Source organism: Conger conger, chromosome 18, assembly GCF_963514075.1.
Source record: "Conger conger chromosome 18, fConCon1.1, whole genome shotgun sequence".
Taxonomy (NCBI): Eukaryota; Metazoa; Chordata; class Actinopteri; order Anguilliformes; family Congridae; genus Conger; species Conger conger.
The window spans coordinates 25,590,224-25,612,584 of NC_083777.1; the positions used below are offsets into that span (position 1 = coordinate 25,590,224).

The 22,361-nt window shown below is 50.1% G+C and overlaps 2 protein-coding genes across 2 annotated transcripts in view; one reads left to right on the plus strand and one right to left on the minus strand.

The window, feature by feature from the left end:
• The window catches only part of thada (THADA armadillo repeat containing), a 28,669-nt gene extending 12,550 nt beyond the window's left edge, over positions 1–16,119 (minus strand). Inside the window, 20 exon segments of the mRNA XM_061227583.1 lie at positions 1,969–2,126; positions 3,463–3,597; positions 3,750–3,886; positions 4,355–4,490; positions 5,710–5,941; positions 6,443–6,588; positions 6,663–6,786; positions 8,540–8,650; positions 8,789–8,944; positions 9,475–9,629; positions 10,856–11,604; positions 12,175–12,398; positions 12,541–12,635; positions 13,023–13,222; positions 13,690–13,738; positions 14,725–14,757; positions 15,160–15,208; positions 15,210–15,309; positions 15,761–15,894; positions 16,108–16,119. Of these exon segments, the coding sequence (XP_061083567.1) occupies positions 1,969–2,126; positions 3,463–3,597; positions 3,750–3,886; positions 4,355–4,490; positions 5,710–5,941; positions 6,443–6,588; positions 6,663–6,786; positions 8,540–8,650; positions 8,789–8,944; positions 9,475–9,629; positions 10,856–11,604; positions 12,175–12,398; positions 12,541–12,635; positions 13,023–13,222; positions 13,690–13,738; positions 14,725–14,757; positions 15,160–15,208; positions 15,210–15,309; positions 15,761–15,894; positions 16,108–16,119 (3,135 nt within the window).
• A 1,533-nt stretch (positions 16,120–17,652) lies between these two features.
• Positions 17,653–22,361, plus strand: part of plekhh2 (pleckstrin homology domain containing, family H (with MyTH4 domain) member 2) — a 38,002-nt gene continuing 33,293 nt past the window's right edge. Inside the window, exon 1 of the mRNA XM_061227934.1 lies at positions 17,653–17,783. The gene's annotated coding sequence lies outside the window, so the exon portion shown is untranslated. The remainder of the gene's footprint in view (positions 17,784–22,361) is intronic.

Sequence of the window (22,361 nt, forward strand, 5' to 3'; positions counted from 1 at the left end):
GCATGCACTATACGTACGTGGGGGAGTGCGTGCGCGGGCCTGTGCTTGCTTGTGTGTGTGTGTGTGTGTGTGTGTGTGTGTGTTCGTGTGCATGCACTATATGTACGTGGGGGAGTGTGTGCTTGTGTGTGTGTGTGTGTGTGTGTTTGTTTGTGTGTGTGTGTGTGTGTGTGTGTGTGTTCGTGTGCATGCACTATATGTACGTGGGGGAGTGTGTGCTTGTGTGTGTGTACAGTATGTAGAGAAAATGCGTGTTAAGTGTGTGAGTGCGTGCGAGTATCCGCATGTGTGAGTACAGAATACACGTTGAGCATGCGAGTGTGTGTGTGTGTGTGTGTGTGTGTGTGTGTGTGTGTGATCCCTTCAGAGTCAGCACTGTGGGACAGTCAGCACTGTGGGACAGGAACGTAGGCACTGAGAGACGGAGAGAGGGACAGAGGGCAGAGGAAAGAGAGAGCAGGAGTTAGAGAAGAGGGGCAGAATGAAAGGTAGTGACAGAAGGGAGGGAGACGGAGAGAGGGGTCATGGTGGAGGAAGAAGTCCAGAAACAGACTGAATGAAAGATGGAGTGAGAATAAGGGGGAGAAGAGAGAAAAGCAGGAGGAAGAGAGGAATGTGAGGAGATGAGTGGAGAAGGCTGGGGGAGCGAGGGAGGGAGGAGAAAGGTCAGAAGATGGAAGGAGAGAGAGAGAGAGAGAGAGAGGGAGAAAGGCAGGAGTGGAAAAGAGAGGGAATAAGAAAGGAAAAGGGGAAAAAACATCTCCACAGGAGAGAGAGAGAGGGCCTTCTGCTCAGTACGACCGCAGCAGACAAAGCTAAAGATCTCTCACACCTGCTCACACACCCTGTGGCACAGGGCAGGGCTCAGGAGACAGACAGTCTCCCTGACGGAGGTGGGGTAGGAGGGGGGCGTGCGGTGTTGGGATAGGGGGTGGGTTCGGGTGGGTCTTCTCTCCCGAGCGAGGTTTCTGTGCCTCGCGCCGGGCCAGAGCGGCACCTTCAGCCACGACTCAGCACATTTCTCAGACCCTGTCCAACTTCCTGTTTCCTGTCCAACTCCACTTCCTGCGCTCGGTTCACAGACGCTCTCATCTGTTCCCGCTGAGACGGGGGGGGTGGGGGGGGGTGGGGGAGGGGTGTGGGCACGGAGCCAGGACTGGTGTTTATGTGCACAGGAGGTGGGGGAGGGCAGGAGGTGGCAGTGCTGGTTTATTGTTTATGGGGGATGTTGGAAACTATTTGGAAAGAATGTGTATGTGTATGTGTATGTGTGTGTGTGAGTGTGTGAGTGTGTGTGAGTGTGTGAGTGTGTGTGAGAGAGAGAGAGAGAGAGAGAGAGAGAGAGAGAGAGAGAGAGCAGTGAAAACAGTTAAACGCCGGGGCTGTGCTGAAATGGAAGCGTTCCGCTAACCGGGCGGATGCTAATTGAAAACTGCCACAGCATGGGGCGAAGGAGATGGTTAGGAGTGTGTTCTGCGCACACACAGACACACACAGACACACACACACACACACACACACACACACACACACAGGCGCAGTCTGCAGTAAACATGTTGTAAACATCGCCTCGTTGACTCTACGAGTGCGGGCAGCCAGCCTCCTGCCTGGAATGATGGGAAAATATGTTATGGTTCAGACAGACTGTGGGAAGAGCAGGAAGGCTGGCTAATTTGTGCATGTGTCCGTCTGCGTGCTAGTGACTGGGAGTGTGAGCATCGGTGTGTGTGTGTGTGTGTGTGTGTGAGTGTATCTTACTCCAAGTGGGAATGTGTACCTTGTACCTTTGACAACAGGAGAGTTTGAATGGATCTGTACACAATGTGTCAATGTGTGTGTATGTATAAGTATGTATGAATGAGTGTCCATGTGTGCATGTCTGTCCATGTGTATGCATGTACGTGTGTGTGTATGTATGTATGTATGTATGTATGTACGTGTGCACGACGTGTGCTATGAGTGGCTTACCTGTTCCTCGGTGATGACCCCGTGCCCCTGCCCCTCTCTGGTCAGGAGGGGCATATCCTGACACACCTGCCCCAGCAGCATGGACACCTCCTTCATGCTCCTCCAGCAGCACACCAGCACCATCTGAGCCGTGACACGGTACCCCTCCCCAGCGCCCCCTGCAGGCCAGAGGCAGCATTACTCCACACCACACAGCCACAGACTGCAGAGTATCACACGACAACACACTGCTGAGCACTACCCCTCTCCACTGCCCCCTGCAGGCCAGACAAAGCATTACACCACACACTGCAGAGAGTATTACACTACATCACACAGCTACACACTGCAGAGAGTATTACACCACACCACACAGCTACACACTGTAGAGAGTATTACACTACATCACACAGCTACACACTGCAGAGAGTATTACACTACATCACACAGCTAAACACCGCTGAGCACTATCCCTGCCCACTGCCCCCTGCAGGCCAGACAAAGCATTACACCACACACTGCAGAGAGCATTACACTACATCACACAGCTACACACTGTAGAGAGCATTACACTACATCACACAGCTACACACTGTAGAGAGCATTACACTACATCACACAGCTACACACTGTAGAGAGCATTACACTACATCACACAGCTACACACTGCAGAGAGCATTACACTACATCACACAGCTACACACTGCAGAGAGTATTACACTACATCACACAGCTAAACACTGCAGAGAGTATTACACTACATCACACAGCTAAACACTGCAGAGAGTATTACACTACATCACACAGCTACACACTGTAGAGAGCATTACACTACATCACACAGCCACAGTCACCGTCGCACACTGCAGAGTATTACACATCGCTCAGCATAATGTCTAATGACTGCATGACTCCATGTGAATACTGGAAAGGGAAGCTCCCATACTTTCAAACTAACTGTCACGTCATTCTAGTTTCACAAACTAAACAAAAGTAACAAATCTGAATCACTGAACATCACTTAAAACAAATGGTCAAATTTAGCAACCATCACTTAACGACGACAAAAACAAAGAGACACAAACAAAAAAGCTAGAAAATGCTAGCCAAACTGAACTTAGAGTTAAGAGTGTGTTTATAGCTTCCAGTTATGTTTCTAAGCAACGAGCAGCAGTTCCTCTGTAAGGAGGCAGGGGGCGCTAAACAACCTGTCCAGTATTCAGACCAAAACTCTATTCACACACTCTCCAGCACCCCCACCAAGACCGAATAAGACTAACAATGGGGAAACACTGCCCCCTGCTGATTGCAGTACGCATAGCAAAGACAGGAGAGGATAGAAACTCCCAACGTTTTGATCTCTCAGACTGGTTCGATGCAATCGCATCTACTCGTGTGTGGTGTGCGAGTGCGTGCAAGGGAGGCGGTGTTTTGGGTGTTCGTGAGAGTGAGAGTGAGAGTGAGAGAGCGTGTGTGTGTGTGTGTGTGTGTGTGTGTGTGTGTGTTTTCACACACCTGTGCTCTCGGACCGAGGTATCTGTCCGGGTTGTTCCTCAGCGTGGGACTCAAGCTCACGGGCATCGGCAAAGAAGTCGTTTGTGTCGCGGGGCTGGATCTCCTGAAGGATTTTCTGCAGACCGGCGGACGTCTCTGAGAACCAGAACCATCCAAAACACACCAAAAATAAGTTACATCAGAAATACAGGCATGTTTTCACCAACAAAAAAAAAAAAAGAAAAAAAGAAAAAGAAAAACAGGCCACTCAAAACAGCACTTCCAATCCACCAATCGGAAGCCCTCACCAGAATCCGTATCCATGGGGATGAGTCCCTCGGGGGAGGAGCTCTGGATGACGGGGGACACGACGTCGGACATTTTGTAGGACGTGGTGATGAGGTCGGCCACTACAGACCTCCACTGGGCCGTCAGAGAGAGAGACCTACACACACACACACACAAGCAGAGGTGTCAAATGGAGGACGTTGTGTTCAGTGGTTACCAATATGTGTGTGCATATATGCTCTTTGTGTGTGTGAGTGTTTATGTGTGGGTGTGTGTGAGTGTGGGTGTTTGGGTGTGTGCAAGTGTGAGAGAAGGTGTGTGTGAGTGCGTGAGTGTGTTTGTGTGTGCGAGAAAGTGTGTGTGAGAGAAGGTGTGTGTGTGTGTGTGTGTGTGAGTGAGTGAGTGTGTATGAGAGTGTGAGTGTGTGTGTGTATGTATGTATGTGTGTGTGTATGTTACATTACATTATTGGCATTTGACATTAGCATTTGGCATTTGTGAGTGTGAGAGAGAGTTTGTGGGTGGGTGTGTGTGTGTGTGTGCATGAGTGTGTGTGTGCATGTGTGTGTGGGTGTGCATGAGTGTGTGTGTGTGTGTGTGTGTGTGTGTGTGCATGGACACTGACCCAGCAGGCAGCTGCTTCAGGGCAGCAGTAACGCAGTGTGCACGGCCGTATAGCGGGTAGGATGCAGCAGCCTGCAGCAGAGACGCCTCAGCCTGAACCACCTCCGCCTTCAGACACAGCAACAGCACCTGTACCACTGCAACAAACACACACACAACGCTTTAACAACGTCTCCTCAACCACACACCATCCGCACCACTGCAACAAACACACAAAAAACGCTTTAACAACGTTTCCTATACACACACCATCCGCACCGCTGCGCCACAAATGCACAAACACACAAACAATGCTTTACCAACGTTTCCTAAACACACACAACATACACATTAAAGCCCATGTACAGAATAATTACACACACCCAGAACATACAGCAGGAGACACTATGAAACCAAGGCAGGGAAGCACCACTCCCACAGTGGATTATTATCAATCAGCGGCCATTTCAGACCTTACACTGGCAGTGTGCGGACTCCAGCCAATCACACACACACACACACACACACACACACACCACACACCACACACCACACACCACACACCACACACCACACACCACACACCACACACCACACACACCACACACAAAAACACACACAAACACAAACACACACACACACAGACTAAATGGAACAAGCGCTGAAACACAAAAAAACAGAACAGTCCAATCCTCATTGTGCACCTATTTTACTGCACAACGAGGACCGCATATTTGACGGTGTTTCTGCTCAGCAGAGTAACGAAAGCACAGTCAGACTCCCAACTCCACCCGGGCGCCCTTCCCCCCCGGCGCCCGGGTGGAGTTGGGACAGGGCAGTCAGGGGAAACACTGCCAGCCCTTCATCTCCTTTATGGCTACAAACATCTTCCTGAAAAATGCTAAACAGCGCTCCGAGGTCAAGCACGCCCTCCCGTCATGTCGTAAATATGCACTCCGGGGCTCCAAATACTGTACTGCACCGAGAAGTTTCCGAGCGTGAGCCGCCCGCTAAGACACGGCCGTATTAGGCTAACAGACAGACGCTGCGCTGGGTTTAGTGCAGGGGTGCACAACTCTGGTGCTGGAGGGCGAGTCTGCGAGCTGGTTTTTGTGCCAACCAATTACCTAAATTTATTTTCCTGCCAGTTCTAGAAAGGATGTTGGTTGATTTTTGGGAGTCAAATCTTTAGGACGCACTAGCGGTCTGCAGCTGTAGCTGGTGCATATACAAATGTCTGATCAAGACATTTATTAGCTAATTAAATAATTAAGAGCAGAAGTTGGCACAAAATCCTGAAGCGGACCGGCCCTTGCTGTGCACCCCTGGTTTAGTGCCAGGGGTTCAAGAGGGGCTAGGGGCTGGAGTTTACTGTACCTCCCAGGGTGTTCCTCTCCAGGATGGAGGCCGGAGAAGCCTGGGGCTCGCCTGGCGCGGGCGGCTGGAAGGGGATGCCCTGCTCCTGGGCACAGTGGACGAGAGCCTCCACCAGCTCCTCCTGGTGAGCCAGCAGGCCGAGCAGGTGGGCGGCCGTGACGCTGTCGAAGGGTTTGGTGCTGGTGCTGAGGTCCAGGGCCACGCGCAGCAGCGACCTCATCATGCTCGGGTCCTGCGGGGCCAGAGAGGCACCGTGAGCCAGCCGGAGGACATACACAAACACACACACACTAACTCTGATCCCTGAACTCTGAGACACAGAGTGTGAACCAGCATTGAAATACACACAGGGCCCAGACTTAACCCCAACTCCAGAACCTTTCAGGCCCAAACAAGCCTTTCCCCGAAAAAGAACAGAGGACAAAAGAGGAGCTCAAAGTACAATAATATGAGCAAGCGTGTGTGTGTGTGTGTGTGTGTGTGTTTGTGTGTGTGTGTGTGTGTGTGTAAGATTCACAGGTGTGCATGTGCATGTAGGTGTGTGTGTGTGTGTGTGTGTATGTGCATGTAGGTGTGTGTGTGTGTGTGTATGTGCATGTAGGTGTGTGTGTGTGTATGTGCATGTAGGTGTGTGTGTGTGTGTGTGTGTGTGTATGTGCATGTAGGTGTGTGTGTGTGTGTGTGTGTGTGTGTGTGTGAACACATCATAATGCAAGACGACAACAAAACCGACCTGCAGCCCGACGGCCGGAGGGGGCAGTTTCCGTAGCAACGTGGAGGCCAGCTGCTTCACCTCCAGGAAGTTGCTGGCGAGGCAGTGCAGGACAGCCTGGGCGCGGGCGGGGCTCACGGTGTCCCCCAGAGCGAATCCGGCGGGTCCTGAGGAGGAGGAGGAGGAGTTAGAATCAGAGCAGAATAACAGCTGGACAGTGCGGGGAGGGGGCGGGCCGCACCGGGGGAGAAGGTGAAGAGGTCGGCCGCCAGGCCCAGCAGGTGCAGAGCGGTGATGCAGGTGGGGAAGGAGGCGCCGGGGACCAGAACCGCAAACAGGGTCTCGCAGAACCAGCGCAGGAAACCCTACATACACAGGGACGCACACAGGGAAACAGACACACACACAGACACACAATCTCAGTTCCCGCCATCTAACGCCATTTAATCTACTGCACCTGCTGTCTACCTGATTTACTTACTTTGAATGTCGACACATTTACATTACATTTACATTTTAGTCATTTGGCAGACGCTTTTAATCCAAAGCGACTTACAAGTGCATAGGTTCTACCACAGGTCAAAGCATCACATCCAGAACTAGGAAAATACAGCTGGACTGCTGTTCTAAACATATAGTCGTCATCATAAGTGTTTTTTTTTTTTTTTTTTTTTTTTTTTTTTTGGGGGGGGGGGGGGGTTAGACAGGGATGGGGGTATCAGAAGGGGGGGGCGGGGTAAGTCAGGAGGGAGGACTAAGGTAGAGTTTGAAAAGGTGTGTTTTGAGTCTGCGTCGAAATCGGGGGAGGGATTCTGCTGTCCTGACAGTGGTAGGCAAGTCATTCCACCACTGAGGAACCAGAACGGAAAACAGGCGTGAACGTGCAGCTCGACCTCCAGGTGCCCGTAGAGAGGGAACCGTAAGGCGACCAGAGCTGGCAGACCGGAGTGGTCTAGCTGGGGAGTAGGGAGTGATCAGGGATTGTATGTAATGTGGGGCAGTCCCCTTAGCAGCCTGAAATGCCAACACTAGGGCCTTGAATCGGATGTGTGCGGCAATAGGAAGCCAGTGGAGGCCAATGAGAAGCGGGGTGACATGAGCCGACCTGGGCTGACTGGTGATCAGGCGGGCTGCAGCATTCTGGACCAGCTGGAGGGGCTTGATGGCGCACGCTGGGAGACCGGCTAGGAGGGAGTTGCAGTAATCCAGGCGGGAAATGACGAGCGCCTGGACTAGGAGCTGGGTGGCTTTCTCCGTCAGGAGATGACGGATGCGGCGTATATTATACAGAAAGAACCTGCAGGTTCTGGCAGTGGAGGATACTTGTGGAGCCAGGGAGAGGCAGTTATCAAGAGTCACCCCAAGATTCTTTGCCGTACGGGAGGAGGAAACTACAAAGTCCTCCACAGTCAGTGAGAGGTCGATTGACGGAGAGGACTTGGCAGGGATGTAGAGAAGCTCAGTTTTGGCAAGGTTGAGCTTCAGGTGATGGGAAGTCATCCACGCAGAGATATCAGCCAAGCAGGCAGAGATCTGTGTGGTGATTTGGGTGTCGGGGGGGAAGGAAATGAAGAGTTGGGTGTCATCAGCGTAGGAGTGATAAGAGAAGCCGTGGGAAGAGATAACAGAACCAAGAGACATGGTGTATAGCGAGAAGAGGAGAGGCCCAAGAACCGAGCCCTGCGGGACTCCAGTTCGTAGGGGTTGAGGGTCGGAGACTGCGCCCCTCCAAGTCACCTGGTAGGAGCGACCAGAGAGGTAGGAGAAAAACCAAGCGAGTGCAGAACCTGTGACACCCATCCCAGACAGCGATGAGAGCAGAATCTCATGGTTGACTGTATCGAAGGCGGCTGACAGGTCGAGGAAGATGAGGACAGAGGAGAGGGATTTTGCTTTAGCAGAGTGGAGTGCCTCAGTGACCGCGAGCAGGGCGGTTTCAGTGGAGTGGCCACTCTTGAAGCCAGACTGGTTGGGGTCATGGAGATTGTTGTGGAGAAGATAAGTGGACAGTTGGGAGCAGACCGCCCGTTCCAAAATCAACTTGACATTTAATATTCTACCCTACACACCCACAGAACTTAATGTCTACTCCCCTCCCCACAGCGAGTCCCGCTGTACCTGGTACTTCTCCAGGGTCCTCTGGTCCTCCTCCTTCTCCTCTCTCTCACCCCTCTCCTGTCCCAGCCTCCTCTGCAGCAGCTGGGCACTGTCTTTCACCCGGCACAGGAGCTGTGGGGGGAACGAGACCAATCAGATCGCCGCTACTACTGCTGCTGTCCAATCAGAAATGAATATGCAAACGTTACGCACTTAATTATTACAAAAGACTAAAACAATGTTAGAATAAGAGACGCTAATATCAGTGACCTTCTTAAGCAGGCTGACGGTCTGCTGCCTGACCCCCGGTGATTGGCTGTTCAGGCTGCAAGGCAGGAAGTGACGAATCAGATCCATCTCCTCCCTGGAGACGGTCTCCGTGCTGCGGTGACTCTCACACACCAGCCCCAGAGCGTCCATCCGCACCTGACACCACAAACGCAGAGGTCACACACACACACACACACACACACACACACACACACACACACACACACACACACACACACACACACACACACACACACACACACACACACACACACACACACACACACACACACACACACACACACACACACACACACGAATGCACTCTTACTCACACAGCCCCAGAGCATCCATCCGTGGTTACACATAAGGTTGTGCCTAAACACCTCACGTACGGTACTTGTCATTTGTGGGTTCAGTCCCAGTTCTTCCCATTTTCTGCCCTTCTGTTCCACACACTCACACGCCACCTCACAAGAGTTAGATCCACTTATCGAGACCATGGGCACCTCAAGAGCTGATGTGGCAACAGAGGGTGGATTTGACTCAATAGACCACATTTAAACAGCGTATTACTGCGGCTCCATGACCGCAGTGCAGATGTTAAACACAGAAGCAGCCCTGTAGGCCTGGGGGCCCAGTGGTCTCTCAGATGAGACCGCCGCCCCACCACAGCTTCCACCCACCTGGTCGTGCTTGTGCACCAGGGCCTGCTGGAGCAAGGAGGGGGAAACCAGCCCACCCCAAAGCCCCTCCTGAGCAGGGTGGTCCACTCCGTGGGCACGGGCAGCCCGCAAACACGTCATCAGAGCCCCCAGGGAACCCCTACTGCCTGGGGAACCTGCAACCGCACGAGGAGTCAACATGAGGAACATGGCAACACGTGGAAACTGATGAGCCAACATGGACGCATAGACCAATACCAAAATGAAAGCCTTGTTTGTGTATCAGTAGCTATGAGTACATATGTACGAAGGCAGTAAGTTAATATGAGGTAGAACATCACGATAACAGCAATATGGAGGCCCACATTTTGGGCAATTAAGTCTGTTAGCTTGCCAAGTATTCTTTAACAAGATAGCTAGCCAACTATTGTACAAGCACTGAATGCATAAGGCTTCGAATTCGATTGTGTGAAAACTGCAGGATCCTATGTTATTGCTACATCGGTTTCACGGCCGGTAGGACACAAAGCATCACAGAAGCTAACACTGTACGAGAGCTAAGGAAGGCCAGTGTGCAGGAAGGTTTTTTTGTGAGTCAGCGATGGGACCAAGCCCAATAGTGGATCACAGAAACACACTTAAATGGAAGTCCCAAAAAGCTCAACGACCTGACATTTATTTTTTTTATAAGCAGCGCTGGATTAACTAGCTAGTTAGCAGACGGCAGACACAAACAGACTATAAACGTCAACAGCGCAGCTGAAATACGCCACAGTGGAGAAGCTACGTGATGTAATCGCTGATTTATAGACGATTTCTAAACAGATTTGTACCCACGCTGTAACAGACACCATAAATTGTCGGGCCCACATCCTTTAAATAGGTCGTGTATAATCACGCTGTCGACAATGATGTAGAAGCAGGCTATGAACCAGCATTTAAAGACAAACAGTGGTATACATACAGGCCATCAACCGATAGTAATTGTGTTTGCAATGTAAGCAAAGGCCCACATATAAGATGCTAAGTAGACCTTGTCTAAATGCTGCACAATAAACACTGAAGTACTCGCATGTCTCAAAACACTGACATCATACAAAAATCTCAGAGCTCCAAAATGATGTCAAGAAATGAGGGGAAACAGAATGGTGTCCTGAATAGTCTTCGTCCTCACAGATGTATGAAACAACTTCAGTTCACATAAGATGAAAGGTTTCTTTCCAGCTAAACTGAAGAACAAGCTTTGATCGGTTGGTTGAAATGAATGGTTCATAAGAATCCCGAAACATATTCCTTCTCTTGTGGGATAAACAAGGCAGTGGTAAGTCCACACCATGCTTGATGCAGGAATGAAGTAGATCATGCAGCTGCCAGTAGGAGGCGCTGTGGTGCACGGGTTTACCTGAGGAGCCGAGCTGGGCGTTCTGCAGGGCCTGCACCATGTGACCCAGGCTGGCGGGACAGCAGCGCAGCAGTTTGGGCAGCAGGTAGTCCAGGACGTAGGAGGTCTGGTCCAGCCGGGCCCGGCACAGCACCCCCAGCAGGGGGGAGACCCAGGTGCGGTTCCACTCCTCCATCCAGAGAGGCCCGGCCCCCGGTTCTGACCCCGGTTCTGACCCAGCCCCAGCCGGGCCGCTCAGCTGGGCCTTGTGGCTGATGAACAGCCTCTCCAGCAGGTCCCCGGCGTGAGGGGCCAGGGCCTGGTCGTCCATCAGGGAGAGGAGGCGGGCGGGCAGGGCGGGGTGGAGGTCCAGCAGCCGGCAGGCCCCCAGGTGCTCCGCCAGGCAGGCCAGGGAGGCGTACTTCCCCCGGACGTGCCACTCCAGCCCCAGGAGCCGCCGCGTCAGGCCTGTGACGAAGGGGTCGTCAGCGGGGTCGGGCTCCCCGGAACAGGCCTGGTGCAGCAGGAGAAGGTTCCGGAAGAGGGCGCGGGTTTGGTGCCGCACCCCGTCCAGCGGGTGGTCCCAGTGGGCCTGGACGTGCTCCTGCAGGCGGCCCGAGAGCTCGGCGCCGCCCAGCAGCGCCTCCCGCAGGCCGGAGGAGGAGGAGAAGGAGGAGGAGGAGGGCGCCCCCTGCAGGCTGTCCAGAGCCACGCTGCTCCACAGCGCCAGAACACGAGAGACAACCATCGCCGTGCTGGACTCCTTCACACTGCAGGCACAGGCACACAGTCAGAGACGCACATTACATTACATTATTGGCATTTGGCAGACGCTCTTATCCAGAGCGACGTACAACAAAGTACAACAAAACTGCACAGAGAGACATAGAGAGACACACAGACAGAGACGCACAGAGAGACACACAGAGAGACACACAGAGAGACACAGAGACACACAGAAACAGAGATTTTGAGTCTTCTGTATTTTATTTATTCCGTTTTTTGTATCTCAGAGAGTATTGCCAATCTGTTATGCCTGTTACACTGAGGAATGCTTTCGCAATCTAAGTGTACCCATGCCATGCCAATAAAGCTTATGTTAACTGAATTGAGAGAGAGAGAGATAGACAGACACACACACAAATAGGTTTTGGAATGAACATTGGAGAGCAGTGTCGTGGGGACCAGCAGCAGGGCGTGGTCAGTACTGTAGTGTGGGGGCTGTGTGTGTTGGTCAGTACTGTAGTGTGGGGTCTGTGTGTGTTGGTCAGTACTGTAGTGTGGGGTCTGTGTGTGTTGGTCAGTACTGTAGTGCGGGGGTCTGTGTGTTGGTCACTGACCTGGTGTCGAGGGAGAGCAGTGTCGTGGGGACCAGCAGCAGCAGTCTCTCTGCCTCGGGCCCCAGGGGCCCCCCACGCCAGCTCAGCATGGCCAGGGCCCCGTGGCACAGGAAGAGAGACACGGCCGGGGGCCGGTCACTACGGTACAGCCCTGCACAGCACTGCTGCAGCCACACGGGGGCGCTGTCCTCTCCCTGCTCTGGACCGAGCAACAGACCTGCAACCTAACACACACACACACAGACATACAGACACAAATAATCAAAGGACTGCTTTCCTGATTAAATAATACAGACAAATGAATTGCCCCAATAGAAAAGGGCAACAGCCAGCCAAGCAGAAAGACCCAGAGCACTGCTCACTCACAACTTCAGCCACTTTGTCCCCGTTTCCCAGCATGCACCTGGTCAGGAGGACCACCGCCATCCCAGCTGTGCTCTGGATGGCCTGCACAAATTCCTCTGAAACAGAGAGGAAGAGCAGAGTTCAGCGTCCTGCATCAGCAGTGAAACAGCCCCCTGCTGAGAGTGACTGACAGCTCAAGTGAGTCTACACACCTAGTGGTACCACAAACACCTGTAGACACATCGTCCTAAGTTAAGATTCAGTCCAATGAGCACACTACCTCCGAAGCTGAAACATTTAGGAGCGCACCAATGCATCCAAATTACTCCCAAATGAATTTCTAGTACGCACAAATCCATCTTCAGGGGCAGATACTAATAATATCCTATAATGGGAGCACTGTCGAGCCCAGAGACACTGTGGCCCTCAGAACACCAGTAACACAAGCCTGTCACATGACCTTAGACAGAACAGGCGCAGTGCAGCACAGGTAAGAGTCTCACCATCAGTGAGGATGCGGGTGTAGCAGGCGAGCAGGGCGTTCAGGGTGTCCCACAGGGCACAGGGTGCGGGCGGGGGCTCTGCCAGCAGGGCGGCACTCACGAGCTCCTGGGACCTCTGCACCACCAGCATGGAGGTCTTGACCACAGACAGACAGGCGTGCATCACCTGGGCCTGCGCCACGTGACGACCCGCCAGCCCGCTGGGGAGAGAGAGGAAGGGTTAACTTACCACGGGTCACCAATCAGAGCCGGGGACACAGAGCTGGGCCAGGGAGAGAGCCAATCGCAGTCAACCATGTTCACATCACTGCTGTACAGAACAATGGGTTCAGTGGCTCAGCGGTTCAATACAGGGGTGGATTAATCCCCACAACATCATTAATCCCCACAACATCATTAGTCCCCACAACATCATAACCAAATACAATGAAAACTCCAAAAGCAGGGGTGCATGATATTGAAATTCTTGTGCCGATATGAATAAACCAATTATTTTCAGGCCAGACAGAGCAATAATCTTAGCATCGTGGCAAAATCAAGAATTTCATCTTTCAAGCCATTGTCATCTGACACAGCCCGGAATTTAGAGCATCCTTATCCAAGACTGAGGTATAGCAGAAGAATGCTGAAGAAACATTGGACCTGGATTCTGGTGGAGAGCTTTTACCTGTTCTGCTGGAGGTATTCACACAGGGCTTTGTGGAAGAACTGTAGCACTGGAGAGAGAGAGAGAGAGAGAGAGAGAGAGAGAGAGAGAGAGAGAGAGAGAGAGAGAGAGAGAGAGAGAGAGAGAGAGAGAGAGAGAGAGAGAGAGAGAGAGAGAGAGAGAGAGAGAGAGAGAGAGAGAGAGGAGAGAGAGAGAGAGAGAGAGAGAGAGAGAGAGTTAAACACTACAATGAAAGAATTATACTTCATTTCGATGACACAGCCTGACTGCTGTTCCAGGACAGGAAGTCGGGGGGGGGGGGGGGGGCGTGTTTGCGGCAGGGTGTCATCGGCAGATGCTGACGTCCTGTCCGCGGGGCGTGTAGAAGAACAGCGCTGTTTACAAACCCAAGAATTTACTCCCCTGGGCTGGGCCAGGATTAGGGCTATTATCAGTCTGAGAAAGCACTGTGAAAACCATACAGAAGAACGCTGCTGTCCACATACAGCTACTGCAGGTTGGAAAGTGTATATCTGGGGCAGCCTGTAGCGTAGTGGTTAAGGTAAATGACTGGGACACGGATGGTTGGTGGTTCTAATCCCAGTGTAGCCACAATAAGTCCGCACAGCCGTTGGGCCCTTGAGCAAGGCCCTTAACCCTGCATTGCTCCAGGGGAGGATTGTCTCCTGCTTAGTCTAATCAACTGTACGTCGCTCTGGATAAGAGCGTCTGCCAAATGCCATTAATGTAATGTAATGTAATGAGAAGATCACACTCCTTAAACGTGAGGCTCAAGAGAAGACGTAACAGTGGTAAGGCATAATGAGGGGAACGTGCTTTCAACATCCAAGCATCTTTTCACAACAAGGTGACTCCATATCCACTTCCACTCGCATTTATCAAACAGCAAGAGGGCTATACGCCCAATACGGGAGAATAATCCGCTACATTTTACACACCATAACAGAGACCAGGTAATCTCAAATCTGAGGGAGTATTACGGCCCCCATAGAAGATCACGTACAGCAGGCTACAGGAAAACATGCAGACACTCACCCTCTGTTAGTAAACTGTGAATGCACCTCTCACCTACGAGGAGGGAGAAACAGTTATTCCACACAGAAAAAGTTTTTTTTCAAAGCAACAACATTCAAATATTAAATTTGGATGACAGTTTGTGGCCAACGGACGATCATCGGGTCCACCGCTAGGTGGCGGTATAACCCAGCGGGATGAGCAGTTGACCCTTCTAGCGGTTTCAAGCAACACTGTTGAATGCAGGTACTGTTCTAGTTCACTGTCTAGCATACAAACAGTGGTTTATTATGAAGGAATGATGTCATTCTATAATTGAACCTTTGGTATATCCAGAGATTCCCAGCTGTCCAAACAGGTATGAGGTAAGCGTGTCAGGGTGTGGGACCCTGCTCGAGGGCGTGGGAGCCTCTGCTCGAGGGCGTGGGAGCCTGCCCCGGGGCGAGGGGGACGTACCCAAGGGGAACCCGTCCAGACAGGAGGCGAGCGTGTCTGTGAGGTGGGGGGTAGCGCTCCGGACCTGCTGCGGACAGACGGTCAGACAGACAGGCAGACAGACGGCCGCCCGCCTGTGCCTGCAGCCAGACCGGCACCGAGCTCAGGGTGCTGAAGGAGAGAGAGAGAGAGAGAGAACGAGGGAGAGGGAGAGGGACAGAGCAAGGCATTGAGTTCTACAGGAAAAAGAGAAGATAAAGAATGCAAACAAAGAGCAATATTTTCCAAGAAACACTTAGCTACCTCCAGTAAACAAGTTGTACAGAACTACACAGCTTGTATACTGTACATGAGGAGTCGGCCATTTTAGACATGGCCACAGCAAGATGCTCAATCAACTATGACAACAAGCATCTTTTACATTACATTACATGTTAATAGCTGATGCTTTTATCCAAAGCGGCTGACAGTTGATTAGACTAAGCAGGAGCAATGTAGGGTTAAGGGCCTTGCTCAAGGGCCCAACAGCTGACCCCCCCTGGACCCAAACCCTGTTAGTGTTAAGATGACACTGAGTGTCTGACTTCTGCAGAGAGCGACAGAGGGAGGTTGTGGAGCCTACCTGGCGACAGCCCTCTTGAGGGGGTTTTTGGACTGCACGGAGGAGTACATCACAGCCAGGGTGTCCAGGCAGGAGAGGAGGAGTCCGTCTGCTGGGGAGGGCCCTTCCCTGAGCTCCTCCAACAGGCTCGCCACCTAGTGAGGGAGGGAGGGAGGGAGGGAGGCAGTGGGGGTCAGGACAGGACAGGCCTGCAGTGCAGGAACTGCGCAGTTCAGCTCTCATATGGACATCCCCCTGCACCAATGCATGTGTACGATTGCTGGATGTCTACATCATGAGGTAACCACAATCTAATAGTGTGCATTGCAGTCAGTAAAGGGTGCTGTTTTGATGCCTTTTTAGAGAACCCTTTCTTCCATCATATCCTGGCTGTTGTGGATATAATATGATAAGATAATACAGAAAGCACAAGTTGGTGTGATTCTTTTTTTGGAAGACGATGGTTTGTAAGGTGGACAGTGAGTTACAGGGTTTTGAGGTCAGTGCAGAAGAGACACAAACCTTCTTGACCTGTTGGATCTGTAGGACTGGGTCGGTCAAAACGGAGACAGTCTAGTAGGTTTTGGGCGAGTTGCCGGGCCCAATATCTCCATCGACAGAGAGGGAGGCTGAAGAAAAACACACAAAGTGACCGTTAACAAACGAAAAATAGAACATACATCTAGAAAAATACGTCATATCGGAGACCGAACAAGAGGAAAATAAGCAAAGGCTTAACGTATCTGTCAGAAGCGAGAACTTAATCAAATTTAAGTTTTATACTCGTAATTTAGCTACCACATTCAGAGATAACGGCTGGCACCTGCCTGTCAGTCTCTCCAGAGTCGCACTGTCCAGAGCAACGGTCTCCACTTTAGCGGTCTTCTTCTTGACCACCATGGTTACCGCTGAAGAACAACACAGCAAGCGGATGGGAAAATAGCGGTCAGTTACTGGCTTTCACATCAAAAGGAGCTTTTGCTGCATTACTCACGCTGATTAAAACAAACGCGACAGTAAGCATGCTATCCATCTCTTTTCTCATCTTAAAATTATGAGTAACTCCAGATGAGCAGCTTCCCTGTCCGGTTGTGGTCGCGTTCCACATGAGATCCTCACAGGATGAGTGGCCCGGGGTAAGCGGAGACTAACGAATGTAAAAACAGTCTAGCAACAGCCATCTAGCTAATAACAGCAGCCAGCCAAGTACCAGTATTCCAGTTATCAAACCATTCAAGCCTAACGTCTGCCCATTATGCTGTGTTTTGCTTTATCAACGTTTAAGTTAACCACAAGGCACGCTACTTTGCCGAAAGGGATGGCCACGGAGCCACCCAGCTAGCACAACACACTACTAGCTGTGGAAACAACATGAGATAACTAACGTTAAATGCTAACTCTTTTGCTAACTCAATTTAGCTACATAATCAAACAAACCAACCAGCTAGTTTGCTAGCTACGACAGAAAAACAAACAAATGCATGAAGGACTTCCCTACGCTAAATTAAACTGTACTGTTCGTTCAATACTAAATGCATTTAAACACTCACCAAGACTAGTGATGTTTATAAACAGTTACGCAAATAAGTTTACAAACATTTAAAAAAAATTGAACAACACTCAACTGGAGGTTTTTCTCTCCCAAGTGCAGCCAACGACACGTGTGGCACGTCAATTCCGGAGATTTGTAAAAGCCCTCCTCCAAAAGAGAATGATTGGACAACACACGTTGGCGCTCTGATCGCTCGTTTTTCATATGCTATAAGATGTGTCCGTCATACGACGATATTCTCCGGGAAGTTTTGCATAGCCGCTCCTTAGTGCTCTGTGATAGGACAGAAGGTTGAAACAACACGCCCCCTGCCACCCGCCCATTTTCTAAAGTGGGACATTGGTGAAAAAAGAAACTTTGGCGAAAGCGAAGAATTCACGATTTTATTCCACAATGAGGTTAATAGAACGGGCACAACTGGGCAACATGGAAGAAATTCTTGAAATGGAGTAGGATCCGTTTTTTCTTGTCTTTTTATCTGCTATTTGCTGGGTAAGCGATATATTTACATCATATCTGATGTGGTTCTATCTGTTTTTAATTTGACTGAAAATATAAACTTTGTCCACTTTGCGGTGCGTTGTAAGTTTCAGGGATAAAACGAGATTGTCATAGTAATAGGCTACAGCATGTATATTCATCCACATATGACCAAAGATAGTTCGATATCTATAAACATTTGAAGGCTTGTTGGAAACATTTGTTGATTTAAGCGGGGAAGAAACGGGTGGTTATTTCTAGCCGTAGTAGATTGCAACCAGAAAAAAATGCGATTTACATCCCCATTATTTACAAATACACTTTTTGAATGACGATTTTAATTATATATTCAAAAAATAATGCTTCTAATTATTTTACAGGCTTTTCCATTTATTTACCAACAGTAATTTACGACTGTCACCTTAGCTGTGTATTTATCAGGACACGCAAAGTATCGAAGAGGTACACTCTGAAACAGAAATAAAATTAACTTCGTCATAAAATAGCCAGCGTGTTCGGTGGCTTGACAGTTATATTTGCGCATTTATTTATTTAATTTGTAATCTTGCCGTTAGGGTGACAGTCCCTTGCCAGTGAGATTGCCTACGTAAAGAAAATTTTATATTTCGTTAATTCCATGCCAGTCGCTGTTATTTTTTAATTGAAATTTATTAATGCTGTTTGGATCAGTGAGAAGGTCTGATGGAAAGTTTGGTTGTTGAGGCCTAACGTGAAGCCATGAGGTCGGGCCAAATTGATGGACATGCTCTGTCTGATGGTCTGGATGCGAGGCTTCTGTAATACACCTCCTGAGACCCGGTAGAAAAAGGTTTTAAGTGTTTTATTTGAGCTTTTTTTTAAAAAAGTGTTATATTAAGTTCGTGCATTGGATTACAAAAACATGTCCATTGAAAATATCTTGTAAAATATGATTTAATCTTAATTGAATGTCCCTTATGTAGTTTTCAGCACAGTAGAATATATATGGTTATTGAGATGAAGACCAGAGTCTTCAACAGGGGACAAAAATGAATTTCCAGGTCTTAGGAGGGAACTGAACAAAGGCCTAGCTCTTGGACTTGCATGAATGACAGCACACTGGCAACATCTGCTCACTTGGAGTAGCTTGAACTGATACTGCACTGACAACAGAAAAAACCCGCCCATCATGGTCCATTTCTTACTTTCAGTAATGTGGTGCAAGTAGTTTCACTGATATTGTTGTCCACAAGTAATAGGCCATACATATGTATGGGATGGGATTCCTTTCGAAGTCGCTCTGGGTAGTATTTTGTCACCAGTATGTAGTAAATGTCATGAAATTGTATAAAATAGTCTAAACGGTGGAGCATAATTATACATCATCCTCTATTGTGCTGTACCCCGATACAAGGCAGCGCGCATCACACCAAGTAAGCAAGTAAGGAAGTAAGTGAATGAGGAAGTAAGGAAGTATGTGAGTGAGTGAGTGAGTGAGTGAGTAAGTAAGTAAGTGAGTGAGTGAGTGAGTGTGTGAGTCAGTGAGTGAGTGAGTGAGTGTGTGTGAGTGAGTAAGTGAGTGAGTGTGTGAGTGAGTGTGTGAGTGTGAGTGAGTGTGTGTGAATGAGTGTGTGAGTGTGAGTGAGTGAGTGTGTGTGAGTGAGTGTGTGAGTGAGTGAATGTGTGTGTGAGTGAGTGAGTGAGTGTGTGAGTGAGTGTGTGAGTGAGTGTGTGAGTGAGTGAGTGAGTGAGTGAGTGAGTGAGTGAGTGTGTGAGTGAGTGTGTGAGTGTGAGTGAGTGTGTGTGAGTGAGTGAGTGAGTGAGTGAGTGTGTGAGTGAGTGAGTGTGTGAGTGTGTGTGTGAGTGTGTGAGTGAGTGTGAGTGAGTGAGTGTGAGTGAGTGTGAGTGAGTGTGTGTGAGTGAGTAAGTGAGTGAGTGTGTGAGAGGAGGATGGAATGGAGTGGTAAAGGAGGAGAAGGGTTCATCGCACTGTGGTTGACCCGGAAAGAGGGGGTGCTTCTTGGGGAGCTTATGATGGGGGGGGGGGGGGGGTCTCCAGTGGCTCTCACTGCCTGCTGTGTCATCACACACTCCTGAGTAAATCACTGTCCTACACCTGGAATGTGCACTGAGCTCCACCCCCCCCACCAGCTCTGCCCGGTCCCACACAGGATCACAGCTCTGTGTGTGTGTGCAGTGAACCCCCCAGCCCTGTGTGTGTGTGTGTGTGTGTGCAGTGAACACCCCAGCTCTGTGAGTGTGTGCAGTGAACACCCCAGCTCTGTGAGTGTGTGTGTGTAGTGAACCCCCCAGCCCTGTGTGTGTGTGTGTGTGTGTGCAGTGAACACCCCAGCCCTGTGTGTGTGTGTAATGAACCCCCCAGCCCTGTGTGTGTGTGTAATGAACCCCCAGCCCTGTGTGTGTGTGTGTGTGCAGTGAACACCCCAGCCCTGTGTGTGTGTGCAGTGAACACCCCAGCCCTGTGTGTGTGTGTAATGCAACCCCCCAGCCCTGTGTGTGTGTGTGTGTGTGCAGTGAACACCCCAGCCCTGTGTGTGTGTGCAGTGAACACCCCAGCTCTGTGAGTGTGTGTGTGCAGTGAACACCCCAGCCCTGTGGTGTGTGCAGTGAACCCCCCAGCCCTGTGTGTGTGTGCAGTGAACCCCCCAGCCCTGTGTGTGTGTGTGCAGTGAACCCCCCAGTCCTGTGGGTGTGTGCAGTGAACCCCCCAGCCCTGTGTGTGTGTGTAATGAACCCCCAGCCCTGTGTGTGTGTGTGTGTGTGTGCAGTGAACACCCCAGCCCTGTGTGTGTGTGTAATGAACCCCCCAGCCCTGTGTGTGTGTGTGTGTAGTGAACACCCCAGCCCTGTGTGTGTGTGCAGTGAACACCCCAGCTCTGTGAGTGTGTGTGTGTAGTGAACCCCCCAGCCCTGTGTGTGTGTGTGTGTGCAGTGAACACCCCAGCCCTGTGTGTGTGTGCAGTGAACACCCCAGCCCTGTGTGTGTGTGCAGTGAACACCCCAGTCCTGTGTGTGTGTAGTGAACCCCCCAGCCCTGTGTGTGTGTGCAGTGAACACCCCAGCCCTGTGTGTGTGCAGTGCCTCTGATATACGAAAGGTCAAGTGTGGCCACTCCACTGGAGACCTGCTGGGGCGGAGAGGGGGGAATTTTACGATCATTCGGGAGCAGTTTATTTAGGATCAGTGTTAAAAGTATTTTATTGCGTCCATTGTGGTGATGGTGGGGTCGGCTCGCATCCTCAGAACAGCCAGGAGCGCTGCTGTGTCTCACTGTTTTTCTGGTCAGCTTCTCGTGTCGGGTGAAGCTGAGTTTATGTCTCTGTTTTTATGTGCCTTCTACCCAAGACAAAGGGTGGAGCTCCAAAAAATCACATTGATTTATGGACCTTTAAAAAATGAAAATTGTATGGTGGGCACGTTTCACAGCCCAATGTTCTACCTCATGCATGCAAATGCACACACACACACACACACACACACAGACAGACACACACACACAGACACACACACACACAACACACGCACAGGACACTATTAAACTTTATATACTGTACCCAGCCAACTTTGTTAACCTTTACCATTCCATATGTTCCGTATTATTCCTTGTGAGAAATTATAACCTCACCATATCTGCTCAACTGAGCTCACCTCACTTTGCCTACCCGATTATAGTCCTAGCCTAATTTTCATCAACAAACCTGAAGTCCATATCCTCCTGAGCTCCAGCAGAGAAAAGTATATTAGGATATCGTTGCGTAATATTGTAAATATGCGAGGTTCTTTCAGATGAAAAGTTAATTATTCTCATCATTGTTTTAACCGTGTAACCCTTTGCTTAGACACCTTTTACGGACAATGATAATGACCCGTGTTTGTTGTAAAAATCCATTCACATTAGAAACCCTGGTTTTGTTTTGTTTGCTATTGTATGGATGTGTAGTCTGTACCACTGCTTATTACCCCTGGGGGTATTTCATCAAGCAGGAGTTAGCTGGAGAAGTGCACTGAGTAAAACCCGGAACGGCTCGTTTTACTTCAGTCCATGTTCCAGTTTTACGAGGCTTCCGCGTTTTCCTCCGCGCACTTATCCGGCTAACGCCGTAATCCCGCTTGGTGAAACAGGACCCTCTTGCAAAAGATTTTTAATCTCGGTGAACTGACCGGGTTTAATGAAAGGTCAATACAAAATAATGAAATAAAAACAAAAAACAAACAAAATATCCGAAAACAAACACTGGAAAATATGTAATTACACTCCACACGTCCATGTTCCCTTTGTGTACAAGCCAAGGGTAACGAGAGGCCATTTCAATGAAATCTCTCCTCATCTTGTCCTCTGTCTCCCCCTTGTTTTTTTCCCCTCTCTCTTTATCCCCCTTTCCATCTATTTTGTCGTATTTTGTCTAATAGGTAATAGGTAATACGCATAATATTTTGTGTTTTTTGGGTCTCTGTAAGTGGTACACTTCCTTTGCAAATCTGGGGTTCTGTTTCAGAACATGGTGGTACCAGCCATTAAGGCGGGTACCGGCTGTTGTGGTGCCCACCCCAGTCCTGGGACAGGTTTGGGAACACCGCTGGTTGTTGGCG